The 12,397-nt window shown below is 35.8% G+C and overlaps 2 protein-coding genes across 5 annotated transcripts in view; one reads left to right on the top strand and one right to left on the bottom strand.

Moving 5' to 3' along the window:
* Window positions 1-4,148, top strand: part of LOC109228704 — a 10,616-nt gene extending 6,468 nt beyond the window's left edge. For all 3 annotated transcript variants that reach the window (XM_019393876.1, XM_019393873.1, XM_019393874.1), the window contains exon 6: window positions 3,613-4,148. The gene's annotated coding sequence lies outside the window, so the exon portion shown is untranslated. The remainder of the gene's footprint in view (window positions 1-3,612) is intronic.
* On the bottom strand, window positions 433-3,263 carry LOC109228706 (WAT1-related protein At2g37460). Of its 2 annotated transcripts, XM_019393877.1 has the most exons (7): window positions 2,919-3,262; window positions 2,440-2,502; window positions 2,245-2,361; window positions 1,855-2,095; window positions 1,618-1,779; window positions 1,099-1,250; window positions 433-1,027 (listed from the first exon to the last, which is right to left on the bottom strand). In XM_019393877.1, the coding sequence occupies exons 1-7, from the start codon at window positions 3,110-3,112 to the stop codon at window positions 817-819; spliced, it is 1,140 nt and encodes a 379-aa protein (XP_019249422.1). In that variant the 5' UTR covers window positions 3,113-3,262; the 3' UTR covers window positions 433-816. The 2 variants fall into 2 exon arrangements, with proteins under 2 accessions (XP_019249422.1, XP_019249423.1); XM_019393878.1 differs by lacking the exon at window positions 2,440-2,502 and having other exon boundaries at window positions 2,919-3,263.

Here is a 12,397-nt window from a genome sequence, read left to right as displayed (position 1 = left end):
TTCAATTACACAGTCACCATTTAGTTTGTAACAAGTCCTGCTTATCAAGAAGAGGTCTGTAACTAGCCCTTGCACAGATGGTTACCATAGAAGACATATGGGCGAATATGCACAAGGTTTCTCATACTATAGTAATCAAGCAATGGTGCTATTAATTATATGCTTCTGATTTTAATGCACGAATATATCCCTCTAAAGCCCTTTAGTGCCTTCGTTTAGTTCCATTGTTTTTTTTCTCTTTTGGCGGGAAGACATCTATGGCCAGCATTGGTAGGTGTGTGATTGGTGATTGAGCAGTATCTGAAATGTAGCATAATGTCAGTTAGTCCAAATTGGCCTGACCCATACAATGGAATAGCTGCTAAGACTGACTTGTCCAAGTCTTTTAGACACTGATCTTTAGGAAATATTTTTAGATAGAACTTCGGTATGTTAGATCTTAAGTTCAGGATCCACCTTATTTTCATATCTGGGCATGATTATTGCTGTTATTATACATGCTTAATATCTGTTTAACAAACCATAAGAAAAAGCCTGTTGGCTTACCATAGTTTGGTCATTCTATAGTTCTGACAGAAGTTTGCAAAAAATGGTTGTTTAACTGGCCCAAATTTTGGGCACATGTTGACGACTTGAGATTCTTTTTCCTTGCCTTAAACCAGAAAGAAACTCCTCTTCATACATAAACCATCTTTAACTAATAACTATTAATTCTTAGATGAAGCTGAAGAGGAGCTCATTTCCTAGATAAAGAGGTTGCTCTGTAGCCCGACCTCCTTTTGGAATTTGGAAGATATAGTCCCGAAGAGAAGATCATTATATTCTTTCATCTTTGGTAACAGTTGTTCCTCTTGATGGACTGATGTGGATAATTGTCTGACCTAAATTTTCCTTGTCAATTTTGTTTCCATGTGTCGTTTCCTGTGTTGGTATTGCTTGTTCATCGGTTGATGGAGATTTTTGATCCTTGCTTTTACCCCACAGGACAATGTAAAGGCCTAAAACGATCACAACAGCACCAAGTACCCTGTAGAAAGTGTTACATTAGTTTTTTGTTGGTTGTAACTTATAAGAGCTTTATAAGAAATTAAGAATTACCTTCCCAGGTTCATTTGTTCCCGTAGAATGAATGAACTCAGTATAGCTACGATAACCATGCTTAATGGATTGAAAGCTGTGACGAAAACGGGGCCCCTATCTTTCATTATGACTCCTTGGATGTAATACGCGAGTCCTGAACAGAATATTCCCTGGATTGGTCATGGAAAGTGAGAAGCTTTTGGTAGGCTTAACTTTATGAGTGATTGGAAAAGCTATGCTTCTACATTTGTTTTCTCGTTTCTCTCATGCTGCAGAAGTAAAGTTTCTTGCTACAGTAGTTAGGAAACATTAATGTGCATAAGCAGTAGAGCATCTAGTTAACAGGTTCTGTCACATTGAGTAGTACAGAACTGGGCAATATGGTGCATACAACAGATAAACAATATGGTACAGCACTGGATAATATGGTACACACAATGGATAAACATATAAAGAATGGATACTTTAAATTTTTCTTGTATGGTCGTGTTCTAAGAAGATTTAATCGACTCAGTCTTGCTCATAAGTTTGACTTACACTGTATACAGCTGCAAGAAACTTAGTGTCCCATTTTATGGCCCACACTGCAGCCTTTCCTCTCTCCATTACCATTGCTACTATGGCTCCCTCAGCTGTTCCCAACAAGCATATCCAAGCAGTGAGTGAGAGCTCAGCAGGGTAGGTCCGCAGTGTGATTGCCTATGCATAGCGTATTAGAGTCAGATATATCGCTTATTTCCTAATAATTTATCTCTAAGTAAGGTCTATCGTTACCTGCAAAATCATGAATGCTGCCCAACTGAAGCACCCAATTGTTATCATGAGGGAACCTTTGATAGCATGGCTTAGATTTAACCCACCACTTTGAGATTCATGACTGGAATTTCCTTTTGTCCAAAATAGTTCAATGACTGGACCTTGTACCAGCGTCATGATCATGGCTCCTGCAACTGTGGCGATAGTCCCAATTATTTTGGCTTGGCTGCGAATGCTTGTAAGCTTCACCTTCTCAAGCCTAGGATAAAGAAAATATGTGCAAACACAGTTAACATCGTCATTTGGTTGTTTTGGCAGAATCCATGTTGGGTTTTCCTTGTTAGTTTATCTTTGCTGGTGTTCATATGTGTGATTATATCTGTAGAATGAAAAAAGCATATGATTTACCTGAATATCCAGGCCATTATAAAAGTAATGGCGGGAAGTATGTTGCACATTGCAGCTGCAAAAGTTGCTGTTGTGTATTTCAGGCCAATAGAGTAGAGATTCTGGTCGATGACTGGCCTATTGGTCAAGAGAAACATGTTTATGTTAGATACTGACTCCATGGAAAAAAATAAATTTTGAGTGTTGGAGACTTACTCCAGTATGCTAAGAAGTACCAACTTAGTGAATATTTTGAGAGTCATCTTTGGTCTTATTTTCCTGTTAAGAAACATTTAGCTTGTCATTCATTCTCGCTAGAATTATGGGAATAAGAAACCCTTGGGGTTGGCCTGGTGGTAACAGACTTGAGCCTTGGGGTTTGCTCCCTTTCAAGGTCTCAAGTTCGAAATCCACTGGGTTCAAACAATTTCTGAGGGCCATCGGACTGGGTAAAACCTGAATTAACCGTGGTGCACTTGCGGGAAACTCCTTGCCGAGGGCCTGTGCACCCCCGGGATTAGTCGAGTCTCTTAGAGACTCGGACACCCGGTGCAAATCAAAAAGAAAAAAAAAAAATTATGGGAATAAGAAGAAGACACTTTTTGTATGTCTTTGTCCTACTGGTAACTCGACTAAAATTGAGGTTGCAAACGCGTCAATCGAACATAGGGAGGGAGGAAGAGAGAGAGACATACTTGTCTAGAATTATTGCAAAAGGAGCAATAGCCAGAGTGGCTACTGCGTGGCGGTATACAACAAATACATAGTTGCTCATCCCTTCATTCAATGCCATTTTGGTGAGGATATCCATGCCTGCTAGCCCAAATTGGAGAAAAATGACAGCAATAAAGGGTTTTGATCTAATGAATAGTTCACTTACTGCCTTCATTGTTTATTTGCACAAACTCAACCTCTTTGAGAGCACTTCTATTGTAAGGTCACAAGTGTGCACTAGTAACTGCTGCTTTTCTGTATATATAGACAAATCCTTTCACACAATTTTCATTGTCTACCCATTTTGTGATCAGCAGATGGGGACAAAATCTGTTGGATTTCATCTGTGTACAGAATTTGTTAATTAATTACTCGTAAAGCCTTCCACTTTTTAGATGAAGTGGCCTAGTCACCTGGACCTACTCATCACTTGCTTCTAGGAAAAGTAAATTGGGACAGAGCCCCCTTTTATTTGTTGCTACTTTCTGTTAGTTGTCTGCTTTTGATGAGCTCAAATGTTCTTGAATTGGTTTAATATGTTCTCATATGTCTTAATATTTTGGAATATTCAAAAAATGTATCGTTGTTCTTCGAGATAATACTTATTCCCCATCTATGCTCATAGTCATGGATACTAATTCCTTGCAAAAACATCTATGTTTATGCATATGACAGATTGACAACCAAAGTGAACAGGTGGCCGGCTCAAAGAGACTGTATTTCTCCTTTTGCTATTCGTCTCTCATAGTTGATGACTCTGTTATTGCCGTGATCCATGGTAATAATTCTTGTCAGAGAAATTATGGCTGTATATTATATCTTTCGTTTGTTTCTACATTTTGTTAACAGATGTATGTAAATTAGAAGTACATAAGTTTTTGCGCGCTGGTTAGTTCAGTGAGAATCTATGTTTTAGAAATTTCCCCAACTGAGTGATGTATGTAGGTACCGTAGTTTTGCGCCTGACCATCGGCAATGCAATGGGGGGGGGGGGGGTATCCTACATTTCTTTTTTACATTTTTCTGCTGTTCTGTTCTTTAGGTGCTCTCCCATTGGCAGTGCACCAAACTTGTCACTACTGAATTGAAAATTCCTCTATCTTGTGGATTTTAGGCATTTTAAAGTTTGATAGCTAGCTCAGGGCAAAACTTTGTAGTGCTAAGTTTAGGCACACGAATATTATGAGGTACGTCATCCTTGTGAAGTTAAAGCTACAATTGTTCCATTAAATGTTCGCATGTCATTAGTCTTCTAGATTAGTAATGTGATTGATCATACCGTTTTGATTTCATATAAAAAATATCAACAAAATTGTGTACTTGAAGTTGCAATTGATTCCATCAAAATATTCACTAGCCATTAGTCTTTCCAAAATACTAATGTGATTGATCTTGACAGTGTTGATTTTATTTTAAAATATATTAAGTGTACTTGAAGTTACGAAATTTTTTCGATTAGATGTTCACAGACCATTAGTCTTTTTAAATTAGTGATGTGACTGATCAGACAGTATTGATTTCATAACACAGTGTACATAAAGTTACAATTGATTCCATTAAATGTTCACATGTTATTAGTCTTTTTTAAATTAGCAATGTGGTTAAATCTTGATCGTATTGATGTTGTACAAAAATATCAGCATATTGTGTACTTAAACATACCAGTCGTTCGATTGAATTTTTACGGGTCATTAGTCTTTTTAATTTAGTATTCTGCTTGATCTAACCAATGATTTCACGTCACAAATTAAATATCATTATGGTAAGATCAATCACATTGCCAACATCTTTTGCATTAAAAAATCTTATGCATCAAAAAGTAAAGAAAGGCTAAGTGTTTACGTGCCAAATTGCCAACCTTTTCCATATTGCATGTTACATGTTGTGTTTGTAACGTCTCCTTTTGGTTTGTTTGGGGGGGGGGGGGGGAGTGTGGAATTAGAAATATAGAATTGTAAAATTATATGCATAGAATGATTAGAAGGGATCAAAAGATTGTAGGGGGTACCTAGGAGAATCTTCTTTATGAGAATATGCACCAAAGTGCTCTCTTACGTCCCATTTGAAAAATGTGAGTTCCTATCAATACATCGACTGAGATATGTTCATTAAGATTAACCACTTGAATCGGTTTTTGACATTATTGTGAACTTTATATTGATTGACATGGATTGGAGTACCAGAACCAGAACTTTATCGTTATATTCTCATTCTCAAAAAAAAGAATTATTAACCAGAAGGCGAGCTATTGGCTTTGGAAGTTTATAAAGTACTATTATTATGATGAAAAGATGGTCAAACTTGAAAGAAAGTAAGCAAAATGATGGTTCTTTTGGTGAATCTCCAATCTCCACATATCCAAAGATTGAATTATTGTAAAACTGCGAGGTATTATTGACACTTTGAATTAAATAAAGCAATTGTTTAAAAGAAGACGTGGTTTTCGGATAAAAGCTTAGGTGTTGAGGTAAAGTAGAAAGAAGAGAAGAAAAAGGAAAAGGAAACGAGGGAGTGGAAGTAGCGTCTGACTGCAATTGTTGCCAATATGGTCGTGGTGTCTTCCACAAAGGGAAGAAGATATGAAGTGAAAGATAGGGTTACAATTATTGCCTTAGCACCAACTAACATTTTACAATATTTTATGCTCTACGATGTCATTCTTTAGTATGCCACCAACTCGACCAATACATTACTTTCAGAGGCGAATCCAAAATTTAAAGTCTGTGGTTTTATAACGATCTCAATGGTTTTATAACGATTTCAAGTTAATATACAGTTATTACTGATGTTCATAGTTTAATATTAGTTATCTAAATGAATTTTTTTAATATATACAAGGTTTGGGTAAAAATTACTGAATTTCTGTGAACCGTGCGTAATGCTCTAGATAAGCCACTATTGGTATTTTTTAATACAACAATGGTATAACCCATTTTGTGAGCACTTTCATTATTTTACTGGATATTTGCCATCTCTTACTAGCGTAAGTGTTGGAGTTCATAATTTTCACCGGCTTCATTGGCCTAAACCGTTAGGCTAGATCCTTGAGTGTTTAATAGCTCATAGTAGGGGTGGACATGGACTGGGTAAGTTCGGTTTTTATTAAAACCAAACCAAACCAACTATATCGGGTTGGATTGGTTCGGTTTCGTCGGGTTTTTCGAATTTTTTTGTTACATAAATATTATTTCAGCCTTACTTTGTGTCACGACCCAATTTCCATCCCGGTCGTGATGGCGCCTCTCGTGAAGACAAGGCCAGCCAACTAACCCAGATCCTTTCACTTTAACAATTATTAAACATAAATGAATAGATAAATACAGCTTAACGACAATAATAACTAGTATTTACAACCCAACACAACCCGACCGGGGTGTCACAAGTCACGAGCATCTAAAGAAAACCTGAACACAACTACAGGGTCAATAATAATATATAAAGAAAAATTCTGGAAAATCAAAAGGCAACATCCGGTGCCGCGGACGCTGGCGGTCACCTTGCTCAGCTACAATAGCCCTACCTTCAGTCAGCTAATAACCCGCTACCGGGTGAACAATACCTGCAACTGCACGCGCGGTGCAGGGAGTAAAGTGAGTACTTCCAACTCAGTGGTAATAAGAGTAAATAATAACTGAGAGGCAAGAAATCACGTAAGAGCACTCTATCATGCTATATAGGACAGTACAACCCTTTTTAGAAAACAGTAAGACCGTGAAAGATCCTTTAGAAAATATCTGGCTCAGCTTAAAAACCTCTTTTGAAAATATCCTTTTACAACAGTCGAGCAAATGAATGCGTATTCAGACAATGCACGTCCGCACATAAGTCAGCCCCTCGGGCACAACACTCCACTAACAATTAACACCAGGGCGTCTGGTAAACAGTGCAAGAAGTAGCATGAATGCCAATGAAATGAGAGTGCTGAATGTCATGACACGTAGTACAAATAGGAACCGATGCATGAATGCAATGCAATGCACATGACCGTTGCGGCGTGCAGCCCAATCCATTTGGGTACCCCCGCTCACTGTGGGGGTTCAGACTCCGGAGGGGCTCTTACAGCTCAAGCGCAATATCATCATAGTATCGCTGCGGCGTGCAGCCCGATCCACACTCAGTCCAGATATGTATATGCATGCAAATGCCACTCGGGCAATGCCAAGTACTAGCTTTTAACTCAAAACATCAGAAAAATGCAATTTAAGTCTTTAAACTTTTAGCAATATGACTGCACATTTCAAAACAGTGTTTAACTAGGACTGAAGTCATTTAACATGCTAAGTTTCGTGAAAACGGTGATAATAATCCCTAAAGGATTCAAATAATCGGCACGAAGCCCAAAACATGGCAATCAACCCAAATCACGATAGCATCAAGTAGGTTTCAGTCAATTACGCAGTAAAATCAACAACCGGGACAGACCAAGTCACAATCCCCAACGGTGCTCTACCCCACGCTCATACCTGGCGTGCAAGTCACCACAATACAGCACTATAATGTGCAAATCCGGGGTTTCAAACCCTCAGGATATCATTTACAAGTATTACTCACCTCGAACCGGTGAAATCCCTAGCTCGCGACGCCTTTGCCCCTCGAATCGGCCTCCACGCGCGTCGAATCTAACCAAAATCAGAGCGAATACATCATAATATGCCAAGGGAACAATACCCAATCGAAAACAATCGAAAATTAGCAAGAATCTCGAAACTAGCAAAATCCGAGCCCCGGGCCCGCTTCTCGAAAAATTACGAAATTTACACCACCGGATTTCTCGTCTCGCCACGAGTCCATACATATAAAATTCACCAAAATCGGAGTTCGTTTGACCCTCCAAATTCCATTTTTACATCCTAATTTCTCAAACCCTAACTTACCCCATTTTTACCCTTTAATTCCTTGGGTTTTCAGTGTTAATTCATGTTTATACACAATAACAACATAATCTAAGCCCAAGAATCCATACATGATGTAGCCCTCGAAACCCTCTTCGAAAATCGCCCAAAATCTCCTTAGTCCGAAGTCCAAAATGTTGTTCTTTCAAAAATTCACGAAGATGATTAATTTCACTTAACTGCCAGGCATTTCGCTTCTGCGGATCCAGTACCGCTTTTGCGGCTTCCGCTTATGCGGTCAACGTCCAGTTTTGCGGACCTTTCACTTAAGGCAACCTTCCGCTTCTGCGGTCCCCAATCGCATCTGCGGGACCGCTTAAGCGATCCAATTCTCCGCTTCTGCGGAACCTGACCAGAGTTCCAAATTCCGCTCCTGCGAGGTCTAGCTCGCTTCTGCGAGGCCGCCTATGCGGTCCTCCTTCCACTCATGCGGAATCTGGCAAGGGACAAGACTTTCGCTTCTGCGCATCTTCCAATCGCTTCAGCGAGACCACACCTGCGGTCCCATAACGGCAGGTGCGAAACCAACAGATACCAGCAAGGTTGAACCTGCAATTAACTCCAAAAACCTTCCGTTTAACCACCCGAATTCACCCCGAGGCCCCCGGGACCTCAACCAAAAACACCAACACATCCTAATACCTTATTCAAACTTGTTCCAATCCTCAAACACTTCAAACAACGCTAAAACCATCAAATCACATCGGATTCAAGCCTAAGTTTCTTAAAAACTTCCGAATTACGCATTCGATCAAAAACCCGACCAAAACACCTCCGAATGACCTGAAATTTTTTGCACACATATCCAAAATCACCTAACGAAGCTACAGCAACTCTCGGAATTCCATTCCGACCCTCGGATCAAAATCTCACTTATCAACCGGAATTCGCCAAAATACTAACTTCGCCAATTCAAGCCTAATTCTACACCGGACCTCCAAAATCAATTCCGATCGTACCCCTAAGTCATAAATCATTTTCCCGAAGCTAACCGAATCACCGAAAATCACATCCGAGCCTTCTAACTCATAAGTCAACGTCCGGTTGACTTTTCCAACTTAAGCCTCCCTTAAAGAGACTAAGTGTCTCACTTCTTATCAAAACCAATCCAAATCAACTCTAACACACCACATACCGATAACGAAACATAAGGAAACATAAAATGGGAGAAACGAAGCAGTAACACCTGAGACGACGGGTCGGGTCGTCACACTTTGTTAAACATTTTATAAGTAAATACATGTTTAGTAAAAATTGACAAATATCTGATCTATTAAAATATTTTTATGGTAGAATTTTGTTAATAACACATAGTTATTTTGTAGTCGTCTGACAATAATTTTTCGTTAATGTATACTTTCACGGTTAAACGAATTTAATAATTAAGCATAAAATCTATATGATACCTAATTAATGATAAGTTCTATTTAATTTTACATTATCGAAATACCACTTCAAATTCGAAAAAGATATAAGAATTTAATAAATTTTGACATATGAACATGGAAGAACAAAGAAATTGACGCATTTCAGTAACTCATATAACGCATTATTTAAGGTTAATAAAAATGGTGTACTTCATATTCTATTAAATATTATATTCCACAAGAGAATCCCAAATATTTCTAGAATTTTTATAAAGAAAATTCTATATAAAGTCTTAAAAGTATATATTAAAATTATATATTTATATGTCGGTTTGGTTCGGGTTTTTTTACTCAATGCCAAACCAAATAAAACCAAACCTAGTCGGGTTTTTTAATCGGTTTGGTTTAACTTTTCGATTTGGTGCGGTTTTTCGGTTCGATTTGTACACCCTAGCTCATAGTTTCACATTCTAACTTCTTATTTTTCCTGCATATTCATTGTTCTAGAAAATTTAATTCATTTTCTACATGTTTTCTGCGCTTAATATAATAATGTTGCTGATTAATTAATAATATGAAATATTCGTTTGTAATGGTTTAGTTTTTATATGAGAAGCTTTACATAATTTATTTGGGAAGCAGGAAAAGCTCTTGAATCCAACTTTCAACAACAAAATATTTTCAGACATTTGGTTTATTAAAAAAATATATACTCTATATATCAGTCCGACACGTGCTGAGGTGTGTTTCTGACTTACAATAAAATAAACGGATAATATATTCTCTTAACTGATGACGTGCGTACAATTTAATCAAATTTGAAGCTATTCGTTGAAATAATTACAATGACTCAAAGATTTAAAAGAATGACACCCACCTTAAATCTAAGAATATTTCACACTTGGGTCTGGCATGTTTTTTTTACTAGTTTCAGGGTACGTGCTTTGCGCGTGTACCTATATTAATGAATATCATTTTTTTAAAAATTACGTAAATATTATTAAATAATGTATTTTTTTGTTATTGGGCAAATATTAAAGAAAAAAATGAAAGTTCCTAAAATAACGAATGTTAATCTCACTAAGCGCTAACTCAATAAAACAAAGAAATTCTACTCCGCATAAGTTTTTATATGCCCTTATTATGATTTATGAGGCGTGAAATATCTTTGTTACCAAATACTATAAGCAAATAACACAAAAAATACTTTTACCACGATCATTCAAAGATAACAAAATACAACAACAACAACAACAACAACATTCCCAGTATTATTTCACACTGTGGGGTTTGGGGAGGGTAGTGTGTACGCAGACTTTACCCCTAGCTTGTGAGGATAGAGAGGTTGTTTCCAATAGACCCTCGGATCAGGAATGCATTTATTGAATTACAAAAATATATAATACTATATTAGAAATAGAGGGAATTATCATTTATTGAAATGAATATAAAAAGAAATAAAAATGATAACGACACTTCTATTGAATACCTTTTGTCTTATGTTACATCCTTAATGCTTCAACTTAGCATGTTTAGCAATTTAATTTTTAATACTATATTATAATGGATTTTGCTCTATTTTCTTATTACTTTCACGGGCGATGCTTTTCTAGTGAAAATAAATTTATGTACCTTAAAATTTTTATCAACTTGACAAATAATTTTACTTACATGATGATTTTTAAAAATATTGAATATATATTTTTTTTTGCTAATTTATTAATTCAAAGACTTAATTATTTGTTGAGATTTCATGCTTTTAAGATAGCATAGAAGATGCGAAGTATTATCGAATTTTTTTCCTACTCGAACAATATATTATTCTCTTTATCAATTTGTATAATATTTATATAATGTCATTCACTTTTTTTTTTTACCCTTTAAAGTATATATTATATTGGACAAAATAGTTTTGCTTATCTTCCTAATAATTTGGATTTCTAAATCAACTATAATTTTATTTATTATATTTTTCCTTATTTGCATTCTGTAGAAAACAGTTTAAAACTAATTATAATTTTACCAACTATATAAATTATTTAATGTAATTATGTACAACTATAACTATACCTTTTTTCTAATTTTAGGGAAAAGGAATAGAATAAGCGGATTATTTCCATAAATCTACGTTATCAATTTTCCTTTCAACTAAGATTATTTTAATTTGTTTGGCAAAATCACATAGCTTGAACATTCACTTTACATGTACTATTCGTTTACCATTATTGCCGTTAGAATCCTTTCCTTACAATATTTCCCAACGTAGTGAGTTATTCAATGTACATGTATATTTTAATTAATTTTAAAGTTATTTTCTACAAAATTTAAATAAGGAAAGATATAAATAAAATTTTAGTTGATTTAGATGTCCTAAGATAAGCAAATTATTATTTTATCCAATATAAAATATATTTTTAAAAGGTAAAAAAGGCAAACGGCATTTCGCTAAGGGCTTTCGTGCTTTTAATATAGTATAGATTATTTACTAATAGTAGTATTTTTTTCTCTCGCAAGTTTTTACTATTTACTAATAATATTTTGATCACTGAATTGTTCACTTGGAGACCTCAAGAATGAGTCTACCAAATATTTATAATTGATAAATTCCTATTCCAATTAAGAAAGGAAAATAACTAAAATAGAGAAAAGGAAAATCCTAAGCCAAAAATTGAAACATGATATTCCTTCTTTGATAGAAATACTAAACCAACTTAGGAAAGGAAATAAAATACAGGAGAATGGAGATCCTATTTTTAGAAGAAAACAAGAAATATCGTTGAGACGCTTTATTTTTAGAAGAAAACAAGTATAGCGTCAATCAATTAGCTCAATTCTAGCTATTACTCTACTATATATTTACTAGTGTTTAACTACACCAAGCAATTTAATTTTACGAGTTATAAATTTGTAGACATATAAAATTTGTTGGTCTAACCCATACAAAATTTGGATTAAATTTAACGGAAGAGGGTTAAAAATGCCCCTAAACTGTTGAAAAAGATTTAAAAATATCCTCCATTCAGCTATTGGGCTAAAAATACCCCGCCATCCACCTTTTTGGTTCACTTATCCTCTTTGACCGTAAGGTCAGTGCTGAATTAAAAATAATAATTATTTAAATTCCACGTGGCAACTTCTTATTGGTCGAAATTAAAACATCTAACCTATTAAAAAGACCTACCCATATCTACATGTTTTTCG

The sequence above is a fragment of the Nicotiana attenuata genome, chromosome 7 (genome assembly GCF_001879085.1).
Source record: "Nicotiana attenuata strain UT chromosome 7, NIATTr2, whole genome shotgun sequence".
Lineage (NCBI taxonomy): Eukaryota > Viridiplantae > Streptophyta > Magnoliopsida > Solanales > Solanaceae > Nicotiana > Nicotiana attenuata.
Note: the sequence above shows the minus strand (reverse complement) of the source record. Positions and strands in the feature narration are given on the sequence as shown.